This window comes from Dermochelys coriacea, chromosome 25 (genome assembly GCF_009764565.3).
Source record: "Dermochelys coriacea isolate rDerCor1 chromosome 25, rDerCor1.pri.v4, whole genome shotgun sequence".
In the NCBI taxonomy this organism is placed as follows: Eukaryota; Metazoa; Chordata; order Testudines; family Dermochelyidae; genus Dermochelys; species Dermochelys coriacea.
Window position 1 is genome coordinate 4,370,085 of NC_050092.1, and position 14,179 is coordinate 4,384,263.

General features: G+C 46.5%; 1 protein-coding gene across 10 annotated transcripts in view; it reads right to left on the bottom strand.

Moving 5' to 3' along the window:
* The window catches only part of TCF3 (transcription factor 3), a 117,807-nt gene that overhangs the window by 39,121 nt on the left and 64,507 nt on the right, over positions 1-14,179 (bottom strand). For 7 of the 10 annotated variants that reach the window (XM_038384358.2, XM_038384357.2, XM_038384356.2 and 4 more), the window contains exons 4-5: positions 12,319-12,392; positions 10,387-10,483 (exon numbers count right to left, since the gene is read on the bottom strand). In XM_038384358.2, the coding sequence (XP_038240286.1) occupies positions 10,387-10,483; positions 12,319-12,392 (171 nt within the window). The remainder of the gene's footprint in view (positions 1-10,386; positions 10,484-12,318; positions 12,393-14,179) is intronic. The other 3 variants (XM_038384361.2, XM_038384360.2, XM_043502849.1) reach the window with 1 other exon arrangement.

Genomic DNA, 14,179 nt, shown 5'->3' on the forward strand with positions numbered 1-14,179 from the left:
GCACATGCAGGTTCATACAGTAGGGCTGAAATTTCCACACTTAAAATATTGCACTAAGAATCACTTGCTCCTGTCCAGCAGCTAACTCAGATAAAAATACAGAGTACGGCTAGGTACTAGCAACCTATTTTACACCATCAACAGAGAGGAATTTGGCAAGACAATGGTGCTCTGAAAAACAACAGGGAGGTCAGTTTCAACACAGGCTTTCCTGGCTTTTGTGGATTCAAGTGACTCTCACTGTTTGAAAGCAACTTTGGTGGTTGAAAACATTTCCCTTTGCAGTGAGACAAAAAAAATTAAGTAACAACCCTCTTGGGAAGCACAAGAGATTGTAGAGCTAATGCTGTCAGCAATTAAGGCAATAAATCTGATTCACAAGGTTGGAGGGAGGATATTGGTATGTTTGACAGTCTTCCTGATTTTAACAAATATCTAGATTTTTGAAATTCACCCACAGTTCTATTGATGAGTTGTACAGAAAAAGCCAACATTTCCATGGGGATCACAAAAACAACGTATAGTTTCTTCTCTGGGCAACTGGTTCCCCCCCACCCCCAAGAACCAGGCTGAGTGCCCACAGAAAAACCCACCTCAACAAAAATGAGGACTAAAGCATGTTTCAGTGGAGTACCGTTTATACCCTCAATCCCTACTTCCACCTCCTCCCAAAAAATTACACTTGTTACAAAAATTCAGACAGTCCCAAAGGTTAAGAATCCTTCAAAAATACAGAAGATACTGGAAACAGATCCTCTACATACTTTATTTTGAATTTTTCACATTTTTGCAAATTTTAGGAAGCAAAATTGAGATTGGGTGGGCAATGTAAACTGGATAGGGTTGAACCGAGAAAAGACAGATCAGTTGGAAGTGGGAACTGGATGCCTCAAATCTTTCCAGCCATCTTAACTTCGGGGGTGGAGGATGTTTGAAGTTTCAGGATTTTTTTAAATGGTGCAATTCTTCTGGGGGTGACTCCCCTGAAGCTCAGCTGCCAAAGTCTCTCTCTCTTTAAAAAGAAGCTATACATTTCTGTTTTCTGAAGGAAGGCCAAAAGTTTGAATCAGGCTGCTACATAAGGCCAACAGGAGGGGAGCCCTGCTCTGATAGATCGTACAGGACTCAAAACTATAGAGTTCCACTTCTGTAGACATGGACAGGTTCAAAGAGCGAGCGAGCATGTGTAGAGGAAGAAAGGAGTATGGGGACAACACTCATGGGATAGCAGGTAGTGAAGAGAGAATTGGGAGACTTTTAGCCGCATGGAAAGGTTTTAAGTGCTTAAAGGTTTTATACCTGGAAATGTCAAGCGTTTAAAGTTCTTAACATGGCAAAGGCTCGTGGTTTCCCCATCCTTTATTTCTCCTCTAGCTCCCTGCACTCCCCTTCCACATTTCTGTTGGACTCCTGTACACACACATGCTCACAGAAGTCTGCCAGAGAGGGTCTGCAGTATGTTATTTTCACCTGTTTATAATAAGCAATTTCTCAATTGATTTCCTCCCCCCCAAACTTGGCACACCCTTCCCCAAAGGGCTATGTACACAGAATCATGGAGTCTCAGGGTTGGAAGGGACCTCAGAAGGTCATCTAGTCCAACCCCCTGCTCAAAGCAGGACCAATCCCCAACTAAATCATCCCTGCCAGGGCTTTGTCAAGCCTGACCTTAAAAACCTTAAGGAAGAAGATCCCACCACCTCCCTAGATTACCCATTCCAATGCTTCACCACCCTCCTAGTGAATTTTTTTTTTTCCTAATATCCAACCTAGACCTCCCCCACTGCAACTTGAGACCATTACTCCTTGTTCTGTCATCTGCTACCACTGAGAACAGTCTAGATCCATCCTCTTTGGAACCCTCTTTCAGGTAGTTGAAAGCAGCTATCAAATCCCCCCTCATTCTTCTCTTCCGCAGACTAAACAATCCCAGTTCCCTCAGCATCTCCTCATAAGTCGTATGTTCCAGTCCCCTAAGCATTTTTGTTGCCCGCCGCTGGACGCTTTCCAATTTTTCCGCAGCCTTCTTGTAGCGTGGGGCCCAAAACTGGATACATGACTCCAGTTGAGGCCTCACCAATGCCAAATAGAAGGGAATGATCATGTCCCTCGATCTACTGGCAATACTCCTACTTACACAGCTCAAAATGTCGTTAGCCTTCTTGGCAACAAGGGCACACTGTTGACTCAAATCCAGCTTCTTGTCCACTGTAACCCCTAGGTCCTTTTCTGCAGAACTGCTGCTTAGCCACTCGACTAGCCTACATACCTAGTCTGAAATTAAAATGTAACATGGTATGCATCAGTGCTCAGGTAAGTCTAGCTTTTCAAAGACACCTGCCAGACAGATTTCTATTCTCCGCTCGCAAATTCTCTCTCAAAAAAAGGCAACATTTGAATTCACTTCTGGACAAGGACAGAGAACAGGAAGCTTCATCCCAGATGGTCATTTATCCAGACATCAGCAAACCCTGAAAATAAGGATTTATGATGAAAGTACCTTTCCAGGCATGTCACTAAGCAGGATGCTGAGCTATATCGTGCAGCAACTTTCACACCCACCCCTGGACATACATAGTGTCTCACATACAACAATGCAAGCTGGACGGCCAGTTTAAGCTAACATGTGAGTTCAGTGTTTCTGCCCCCGGACAAGCACAGCTCAAGTGCAAAGGAACAAGCCAAGAAAAGGTTATTTGCATTTTCTGTGGACTTGCAGATGAACCTCCCCAGTGAAGTACAGGTGCTTACAGCCAGGGAACATCCTGCAGTTCTGCCAGGCCCCTGGGAGTTCACACATGGATGCTCTCAAATCACCCAGCCCCAAAAGCAAGAAGCACTGCCTCTTTCACTCCCTACCACCCCATATGTACTCCCCACTTCCCCATCCAATGAACTCGGCAACCCTCAACCCCAAGCGCTGATGCAGAAAGTCTGAAGGAATTTAAAAAAAACAAACAACAACTCTGTTCCGACTCCAGTAATTCTATTAGAATTATTTCCTGCAGGGAGGGGAGGGGAGGGGAGGGAAAGCACAGGGAGCGATTAAAAAAAAAGATGTTAAAAAAAGGGGAGTCATCACACCCCTCGTCCATGGGCAGATTAAAACCATTGTCCAGGAAGAACGCAATTCACAATAGCTTACAATGCACACCCGATTAGAAACACTTCTCTGTAAAGAAGCTAATTACTAGAAATAATTACTAGAAAGAAATCTGTTATGGCTTATCAGTTTCCCTGCTGTTTAAACAATTTCCCCCACGCCCCCCCTTCACTGAGGGTGAATGGTGAACAGAGCAACTGATTTCAAAGATTGCTTTTTAAAAAGCTCCCCCCCACCCCGCCTTCTGGATTAGCGGGTTCAAGAACAAGAAGGGCCCTACCAGTCTGGGATTCACACCCCACCCTTGCCCCTCAAAGGTCTGTAAATGGCAAAGGGAGAGGACTGGGCTGTGATTCCTTTTAAAGGACTGAAGGCCTTTAAATATTTAAATATTGGTCTTGTGCCATGTGTTTGCTTCTTTCTGATGGCCCAAAGGGGTTCTCTTCTCGGACTTCCTCCCCATCCCTTTTACACACATTAGAGATTCAGGCCTTGCCATACATGTTGCTATTTTACAGGAGGCTGGAAACTCAAAGAAGTGTGGAAGGGACACGGTGATTTTTGTTCAGCCAGTTTAACATGCACACTGCTCCTTTCAATGACTGTGTGAGAGTACTCATCTGTGCATGCCCTTGGATGATCAAGAAGCCCTCTAGAAAACCAGGGAAGACCAGACACATCAGGAATGTTAAATCTGAAATGCTGCATTAATCAAATGACATGCAAATACCTCTTTTGGAGCTATTATTTATTTGTGTTAGAACACCAAAAGGCCTCACAAAGCACGGTTCCCTACTGTGCCAGTCACCATACGTATACACGGCGAGAGTCCCTGCCCCGGAGAGCTTACATTCTTAAGTAGACAAGACAGACAGCTCAAGCATGGGAGGGGAAACGGAGGCTCACACAGACAGGGAAGAGATGTGCCAGAGATCACACAGCAGGTCACTGAGAGCTGGGAACAGAACCCCAGCCTCCCGATTCCCAGTCCAGTGCCCCTTATCCACTCTAGACCACCAGAGGTAAAGCAGAACACATTCGATTAGCATACAGAAAACTCTTCCCCTTAGCCCAATAGGATTAAAGACTTTAGACTCAGACTTTAAGGGTCAGAGGGGATCATCTAGTATAACATCCTGCACATTGTGGGCCACTGAACCTCATCCCCCCTGTAACTTACCCCTAACCGCTGGCTGAATTACCAAGTCCTGAAACCTTGGTTTAAAGGCTTCAAGATACAGAGAATCCACCACTTACTCTAGTTCAAACCAGCAGGTGACCCGGTCCCCACGCTACAGAGGAAGCTCCACTGAGCTGTTACAGATGAAAATCTTTTACGTCTTGGAAGGCAACACCCAGCGCTGGCAACTGCCAAGATCACAAGTTTAGCACATATCTTTACTGCTCTGCTCACGGCCAGTTTACAGAACGCGCTCTCCCCATCCTTCCCTTTTTGGAGAATTATTATTAATTGTGTGTGTTCCAGAAGCAGCTAGCGGGGCAAGCCAAGGTCAGATGCTGCACATGCCCATCGCAAGACAGTCCCTGCCCCACACAGCTAACCAGCTAAATAGACAATGGGTGGAAAGGGACACAGGCAGAGAAAGGGGAAGATCATATGGCAGAACTGGGAATAGAACCCAGCTCCCCTTACCCCCCACCAATCAAACAATCAGGCTATGCTGCACCTCAATGACAGAAATTACATCCATCTGGATGACAAAGCTGGCAACAGTGAGTCTGGTAAAACTGGGGGTAAATGCTAGAGAGGCTCATCACCACTTTATCTTAGTAACAGGTGAAAAGTTACGCAACAGAGGTCCAAAGTTCTGAACTTCTCCTCAGATGAGGAAGCCACCAAGGCAACCATTGGTGGGACAGAAAGGTACACAGACATTGCCACAATTCATGCTTTCGCAGAGTACAATGTCAACACTAGCTTTATGCACGGCGTTTTCTTGCTTTGTAGAGACTTCAACACAGCAACTCTTGGGATCTGGACTACTTCTGGATAATCAGGCAACAGGAAAAAGACACCTAAAGATGCCACTGATCTGTTATTTGTGCCTCAAGTGCTTACAACACTCCAGACCCATTAGTAAGAAGTCCCATCTCTCAAACCTTTCAGGTATTAAATCTCTCATGTTTTACACCAGTATTTCACACTACTCAAGAGCACATGGTAGAAGCAACAATTCCTGGCAATGGCCAAACATCCTCTATCATGCAGTCCCTTAACAGCCAGGTTGTAAGGGTTACACTGATAGACCCTAAGCTGTCTCAGGCCTGGCCAAACTGGGGAAAAACATTAGCCGAGGAGCTCACGTTTTGTTGAGCACAAAAGCTCTCTGGGCATCGTGATTGCCTGCATTAGCCTGGTCACACAGACAGTTCAGGGAACATGAAGCAAATGGTAAGAAATGCACAAGACAGATTCATTCAGTGTTCAGAAAGGGCACCCTTTGCCAGGGCCTTTAGCATCCTTCGTCTAGAGAAAGAGAACATGTGCTGTTGGGAAGTATACAGTGACACTCCAACAATCACACTCGTATGCCCTGGATGCAACAGGCTAAGTTCCATCCATCGACATGGAGCCATTGCTTCCTGGAGCAGCTGCGATTCATGCAACCTTCCCCTCAAAATGTAGCTTCGTGTTGTAACGTCATGCCTTTCCAATGATGATTTTTCACAAAGCTATGTGATCTTCCCAACACGCATGTGCTGCACAATTTCTGTGAACAATCACCACTTCCTAATAACAGAGTGTCCATAACACAATCAAACCTACTTGGTCAGCCTGTCCACTTCAGCCCTTGGTACTGGAACGCATCAGTGAGAAAACTGGATTAACATGCCCCGATACGCTGTTGTGTAGCATCCACCTTCTTCCACCAAAATGGCCATTTCCTCCTACTGTATCTGAACCTCTGTCTTCACATCCTGGCTCACCTAGAACAGTTTGTCAGCTGCAGGAGTCTCCCATGCAACCCGGACCTGGGAGCAACTGAGATGCACGACACCAAGGATCCTAACAGCTTGAGCGGAGACAGGATCGCAGCTGTTGTAAGTACTGTTGGAGCTGCAGAATGGAGCGTCACAAAACCCAATACCTGACAGAAAAAACACCCCTTTCTGCAGCTGGTGTCCACTATTGCTCCAAAACCACACAACTTTCCAAGCTAGGATTAAACCAGTCTCCTTTAAGTTTAGACACGAGCTCATGGGACTGCAGCAACCGCATCACAGGACACCCGACAGCCTGTCTGAAGCTGGTTTCTGGGAGGAAGCTGCCATCCAGGTCTGCGGGATGGGAAAACCCTCCACTACTCCAAAGGAGGTGATCACGGCTACACCCATCTTCATGAAGATGCCACCATGGATCATTCAGTCATCGCAGGTGCATGAATCAAAGGAATTTTCGGGATCGCTGTGCTATGCAGCCCAAATATTGACAGAGCTCATGAAGTTTCCTGAAGCTCAAGCTGATGGGGTTCTCCAGCGCTGAATTCCTACAGGCTTGTAAGCCCGCCTAACGCCTTCTGTGTCAAGATGCCTCTTGCCTCTCCATTTTTCTTTGAGGCAGGTAGAAAACTGAGCAGCAACAAAGAATATTTTTATTTATTTTTAAAATCAGCACTGGCTTGACTGCATTCCATCGCTAACCAGCGCACGCAAAACTGTTGGTCCCACTGTCAGATGCTTCAGTGGACAAGTTTGAAGCCTGTGGGGCAGCGATCTGCAGTTTGGGAAACCGCACACACCCAGGGAAAAATTGCAGGAGTTACCACTTCTTGCATCCACTTGTCCATGGCAGTGGGACTGTCCTATACCTTATGCCATGGAAATTGACAGCTATCCGCTGCCCAAATTCCACAATTCCTCAGGGTTCTCAGAAACCAGAATTCGGAAGATGTTCCCCCTACCCATCCCACCCAATCTTGGAATTTCTAGCCCAGAACTTGCTCCTGTTGAAAGGAGAGTCTCTTTTAGAGCCCTCTGGCATTCCTGGAGGAAATAAAAAGATGGTAAGACTTTGGAATGGATTTAAACTGCACTCTTGGAAAACAGATTGGAAGATGGCCAATTGGGAGGGTGATCTCACATCCTTCTCTGCTCTCTCTCCCCACATTGCTTGTATCATCCTATCTACTCCCTTTCATCTTCTGCCTGTCCATGTTATTAGTAGAGCTGGTATATTTTTCATTCTAAACTCTCTCCTCCCCGCCCCAACCCCAATCCATTAAAATAAATATACATACACATCTTTTTTTCAAACTGGAAACTTTTCCAAAAAGCTCTGAGTTGTTTTTTAAATTGCTGGGTTTTTGTTTTTAATTTTAATTTTTTTTTTTAATTTTCTAGTTTGCCACTGAAGCCAGAATCTGGAAAATTTAGATTTCAAAATTTCATTTTTTGTTTCTTCCAGCTTCCTGCTGCTGAATGCAACAGAATAAAGGCTATCCAGGGCTTCCCAAACACACATTTTCCATTTCTCTCTTTTTTGCCACTAACTTTTCAGAACTTTGCCTGTGTGTGTGGGGGGCGGGGTCCGGGGGGGGGGGGGGGGGAATTAAAAGGTGAAAAAAACCCTGCCCCAGCACAGCCACCCTCCATTCTATCGCATGCAGTGGCAAAAAGGAGGAACACAATTTTGAATTTTGGGGGAAAAAGTAGTTCATGAATTTTTTTTTTTTTTTTAAAAACATTCCAGTTTGGGAATGAAAATGACTTTGAAGTTTCAGATTTTTCCTCTCCCTTTCTAAACCAGTTCCCCCCAGCCCTCATTTCTGGTGTTGCAGCCTCTGCCTCCAGACACCAGCCTCCTATGCTCCTGGAAGATTAGATCTTTTCACTGTACTGGGAGACCCGGATCAAGCCACAGTCCAAGTGTTCTGTAATTTGCGGCACTGACCTCTCATCGGGACCCACTAAGAGTTCGTAGGGCTCTGGGTGCTACAAGACAGACATTCAGAGGGGATGCAAGCCTTAAGTGCTAGTGACAGCTAAAGGAGACTCCCATTAACCCAGGTAGCAGAGGCCCAAGTATCATGAATGTATGCATGGGTATGCAGTGGAATTAGGAGAATATCTGATGTGCTTGCAGAGAACCTGGAGTTCTGTCTTTAACAGTAAGCCCATCTTTTGGGCAAAACATCTCACAGCTGCAGACATCTGGGGCTGAAACCTTTTTGTTCTTCCTCAAGACAGCAGCTCCTGTTCACCTGCTCCATGAGAAATCTTAGCAATTATGCCACTTTTAGTCAGTGGCAACTCTTGGAGCCAAGTCTGGCTCTTGGACATAGAGAGTTTTCTTCCCCCAAACCTGAAGGATTTCACGCGGACTTCCCTGTTGTCATTAAGAAACTCTACCTCTGCTTTTATTACACCCTCCAGATCACAAAGCAAGGAGCCACCTCCTCTGATCCAACCAGGAAATAGCTCGGTCAGAGGCGCTCTTCATTTCCTCCTCTGGATGGGACCCCGGAGACTTAACTTGGAAATTCCCCTTTTGACCACAGTGGGGAAGTAACCATCTGGAGATGGACTATCTGGAGAGCCAGTCTCTGGTGGCCTGGATCTGACAGCTTCCCTCTTCCACCACACACAGAGCAGGAGGAGGAAATTGGCCAACATTTGCTTCCTAGATCTATTAGGTCCTTCTCTTCCTCTTTCTCCCTCGCTCTGGAGAAGGAGGAACCACCGTTTTCAGCAGGGATTTTCTTTTAAAGAATATAGCTCCCCCTCTCCTTTCACTAAAGGCCACTGCCAGTAATAGTCTCCCTCCCCCACTTCCAGACTCGCCTCAGCAAACTCACCGGCTACGTTAACGAGAGGGTTTTAACCACTGCTGCTAAAGGAAAGGAGGGGACATCTAACCTGGATTCCTTGCCTAATGTAATTAGAAGCTCTCTAAGCCCTTCAGGATGGATATTTTCTGCTCTTAATCCCCCAAGTCTGAAGAGGTAAGGGGGTAAATTATCACGCATCCTTCTTATGCCCAGTTGTGCGCAAATCACCGTCTCTGGAGAAAGAGGGGATGTGAGCATGAGCTAGCAGGAGCAAGGCACTTAAAAAGGTGTAGTCCCCTTACTGCTGCCTGACTCAGACGGTCGGAGAAGCACGAGGAGAAGAACTGGGCTCTCTCTGCAGGTCCTCAGCAGAATTCAGTGATTATCTTGGCTCCTCTGGAGACAGAGCAGGAGATAGAGTGCAGGGACCTCACATGCCAAATAGGGGTAGAGGACCAGGTTAGAGGAGTGCAGAGCACTTGCCACACAGGCGAGACTGGCTAACCCCCCATCATCTCCACTATCTGGTAGCCGCAGTGTGAAGGAACACCCTGAAGGTCACACCTGCCAAACAGAACCTCTGTGGAAAAAAGCTCCTTAAAACAAAACAAACTTCCCTTCCAGGAATGCGCATAGCAACATTTGGGGGGGGGAAGATAGAAGTAGGAGAAGAACATCCAGGTTGGATATCAACGCCCCTGGGTCAACCAGAGGAGCCAGCGTTGAGCAAAAAATGTACATGGCACTTCCTTCCTTCCAGACTGTTTGAGCATCCTGCACTCTGGAGAGGGTGTCGAGAGACGGGGAACGAAACCAGGCTCTCCCACACACCAATACTACTAGGTCGCACTATGGCCCTCGTGCAAAGCACGAGACCCCAGGCTGGTCACTTCAAGCCCATAGTGGAAACGGGTGAGAAAGGAAGGTCTTTTGAGCCATGGTGCAGGTTAGGAAAAATGTCAAAGTGGCATGGGGGGCAGGAGGGCAGAAAACAGCTACCAGCTCTCATATCATCTAATGCAAATTTACAGCCCCAGGTGTGCGCTGTAAACGGGGTTATGGTCCTGGCTCTTTGATCTTGGGCAAATCCCTTCTCCTCTCTTGGATGGTTTCCCCTCCCATCCTCTCTGTCTGGGCTATTTAGATTGTAAGCTCTTCAGGGCAGAGACTCTCTCTTCCTATGTGTCTATGCAGCACCCAGCACAACAGGGCCCTGATCTCTGCTGGGGACTCTAGATGCTACTGTGATAGATCAAAAAAATACCACCACCATGTAAGACACAAAGGCCCTTGTGCATCCATAAAACATTGACAGAGCTCCTAGACAGCAGCTCATTCAGCCGCAGGTTTGACAACAGCAACTTTTGGTGATGTTTGGGTGAATTATTATGGTCTGTGCAAACACTCTGGATTAACCACTTCATTGGGTTTTTTAATTCACCTGCATTATGTAGGATGACTGCCTTGCTCAGAGGTACAGCATGCAGCACTTACCTACTAGTCCAGCTCCCAGGAATGGTGATGAAGATATGCTGTTGTGAGATGATAGGTCCCTGTGTTCTCCATAATGGGCGCCTTCACCATAGCCCTGCTAATGTAACACAAAACAAGAATTGTACATGTCAGATTGTCACAGGGAAGCTATGGTTTATTTTATTTTTTCAATGGATGAGTGGAAAGTAGAGAACTCCCAGGGCAAGGCTTGCCATTGGGCACTCCCCCAGCTAGCATGGGTCTCAATCAAAAACAACTAGCACCAGATCAGTTGTGTCACCTGGAAGCTTGCTTGAGCAAAATCCAGATCCGATTATTTTTATGCAACTTGGGTTTAAACATAAAGAGGGACCCAAACCACAACATTTGGCTCTTGATTTCAAACTACTTCCCCCTTTGCCTTCAAAGACACAGTTCAGAGGTGTCTGCACTTGGGAGTTTTAGCCTGGCTCATCCTAGAAAGAGGACAACAATAGCGCACTGGCTTCTCCATCTCCCTTCTTCGCATGTCTCGGCACCCAGGGACAGCAGGAGGAGTGCTTCCAGGGAAGTGAGCTGGTTTGGAGAAGAGCCACAAGAACAGCTCCCCGCAGAGAAACAAAACGCTCTTCCACCCTGGCAGGTCCCACCCAACTGGCCCCCGGCCTGAAGGACCTCGGCACTTGGCAGGCACTGTGTGAGCAATTCCTCCTGTTCCGAGAAGAAATGGGCCATAGCATCCACCCAGCCCACCCCTCCCCAAAGCCATAAGGGGCGAGGGTGGGGGGAAAGAGGGGAGGTCGATAAAAATGAGAAACGACGTGGTGCCTGTTTCATCGCTGACCTAAGGGAAGGGAACGGTGCCATTGTGAAAACGAAATCACATAAACCCATTAAAACATGAGCATCTGTCAAAAAAACACCATTTCAATTAAGTTAATGTCTTTTCTCTCTTCCCCTCCTCAGGCCCCAGTTATATGCTGTCACAGCCTCAATTCCTTCCCTGCAAACACTTCCAATTCTCTTCCTCCCGCCTCCCATGGCTTTCCATTCCCTCCCTGAGAGCTCCGTGTCAATTTGTTGGACTGTAACCCTTGTAACCCGCTCTCTTACACAGGGACCTCCAGTACCTCTGGGATGAGCACTCATCATGGGCATTGATAAAGCTGGGAGATGATACAGATGCTCAATGTGTTCTGGCAGCAGCAGGCTTATGGGGTGGCAGCAGATCCCACACCCAGAATGATCAGAGTCTGGTTCCAGAGCCAGGCTACTCCAAGGTTCTGCAGGCTGGGGGTGTTCTGATTGGACACCTGGCACCATCAGCTGCCAATTCTAGCTGCTGTTTTAGGTGCTTTACTATTACATTCCAACTTCAGCCTTCCTCCTCCATCACTTGGGGGAGGCAAGAGAAGAGGGTGAGAAAGCTGGAGTGCCAAACACACACAAGGTACAATCGTAGTAATCCGTGCTAGATGCCTAGCTAAAAACGTTCAACTCAGAGCCAAGCTGACACTCCTGCTCTCCCCACTCAGCCATCAGGAACTACTGCTTTCCTCCAACTTAAAATGCAAGTCCATGCATGAGCGAGGAAGTGCAGGGTTGTCTGGACAAGCCAAGTCAACACTGATCCAGGTGCCCCCTAAACTACCACTATACTTTTCAAGCAAGGCGAAGGTTTGCAAGAAAGCTGCCACAACATTTGCCCGGGCCAGCAGGGCCTTATGGACGTGTTGCTGTCACAGTAATAAAGAGACAAACCTTCCCTCGTCCAGCACTGCTGCAGAATGACTGCAGAAGTGACCTATCTGAGGGGATTAACCGAGGATCTATCACTAGAACAAGAACAACGTTTGCAGGTTAAAGCTGACTGGGCATGAACACACGCCGAGAAGCCATCATAAAGTCCCTGTTTATTTTTGTTTAAGGTCCCTGTTTATGCTTCATCCTTACCCTTCCTTGGTCAAATGCGGAGCTGTTTTGATCTCCTGCACCCCAGGAACCCGATCCCGGCCTTTCATCCAAGCCTACCAAAAAACAGGGAGAACAAAAGGTTACTTTGGCTTTATCAGCAAACCCCCAAAGGTGTCCTCTCAAAATTAACTCTTCCTTCTACAAACAAAACAATATTTTCATTAATAAACCATTTCCACTCGTTGTGACCAACCCTCTCCCTGAACCTCCCCATTTCAACTGAGAGCTGAAAGCTTATTTAGCGAGCTTCAAAGCAAGCCCTGCAGAGTTTGTATACATGTTCGAGAACCTGGGATGGGGGTGGGGAGGGAAAGTGTTTTTTAAAACTTTGCATGATTCAAGCAATAGCTTGTAAATCTGGTCTTCCTAGAAGGCAACATTTAAGAGGACTACACATTAAAAAACTTAATGCAGGTACCCCCTTGCTGCCAAATGGTCCAATTTATGTCAATGGGAAGAACTGTACATCAACTGAAAACTGTGCTTGAAACGGTTTGCTCACAGGGCCAAATTCTGCTCTGCTTTCTACTTGTGAAGATCTAGGAATAACTCTCCTGCCTTCAGCACAGTTAACAGAGATTTGCACCAGCCTAAATGAGACCATCACTTGAGCTGCTGGTGTGCACTGTCCTAGACACTACCTCACCCTCTGCATTTTCATGCCTGTTTGAGTGAAACTTTACTTTCACCCCAGAGGAGCATAAAGCTGCGTCCCTGGCCCATGAGCAGAACCTGAACACATAAGATTTGGTCAGAATATTCTCTAGTCAAACTAAGCACGAGGATCCTTTGCAAATAGAATTAAGCCCCAAACCTCCCCCTCTGAATCCCTCTCCAAAAGGAACACCTAACATGACTTATTGGCGACTGTGTAGGTAACGAACTACTGTGTCTCCACATAGGAAAGTTTTACCTTTTATACAGCAGGCACTGCCCACTCACGAGAGCACTTTTTCGGTTTTGCTATAAACCCTTCCGAGTGACAAACTAGTTTGAATCCAAGTTACTTATACTGGTATAACCCCACTGTGGGCATTCCTATTCCAGTGTAACTATAGTGGCTTAAATCCACACCTAAGGTTAGACACAAAAAACTCCTTTCCTGTGGAAACAGGGCCTTTAACTGATATCAGTAGGCTTTCTTGGCCATACAGGCCTAATGCTCCAGCGGTTAACACCAACTCTGGGCAATGCTAGGTATGATTTAAGGCTCACACTTCAAGCAACTACGCTGCTGAAAGTGATGGTCGGTAAACGCAAAAATGCCTCAAGAGATGCAAGGCAGAGGCACTGTTCATCTAGATGGAGGCTTGTGTTGGTTTACTTGGTTGAAAGATCACTAGTTAGTTTAGGAAAGCTGATCTCTTGGAGTGGGTGGGACCCTGGTTGGGGTTCCCATTCAGTTTTAAGATAGTCAGCTAATGCACAGGCTTTGAGAGTCAGCTAGATACAGAGATAAAATACCTCTGCCTTTGTCCAAAGGCTTGCATCCATGTTTAACAAGGCAGTATGCATTCTATATGGTCCTGGATCAATTCATAGTTTATGAATTTCACAACTGTAGGGCTGAGATTTTCAAAGTAGTCTAACAAACTTGGGTGCCCAAATTACACTAAATTTCAATGGGAGTTGGTACTGGGGTGGGAGTGAGAAGAGATTTTCACTAAGATCTAGGAGCACTAGCCTCATCAACTCAAAACAGTTGTGCTTCTAAACTCCCAGTTTCCTTTGAAAATCCCAGGTCTAGCTGTGTACACAATTTAAAATATATACACACACAAAACTGCTCACAATGTGCAGCAGCTCACAAAAGCGTTTAGCAACCATGTTGTCCTTTCTG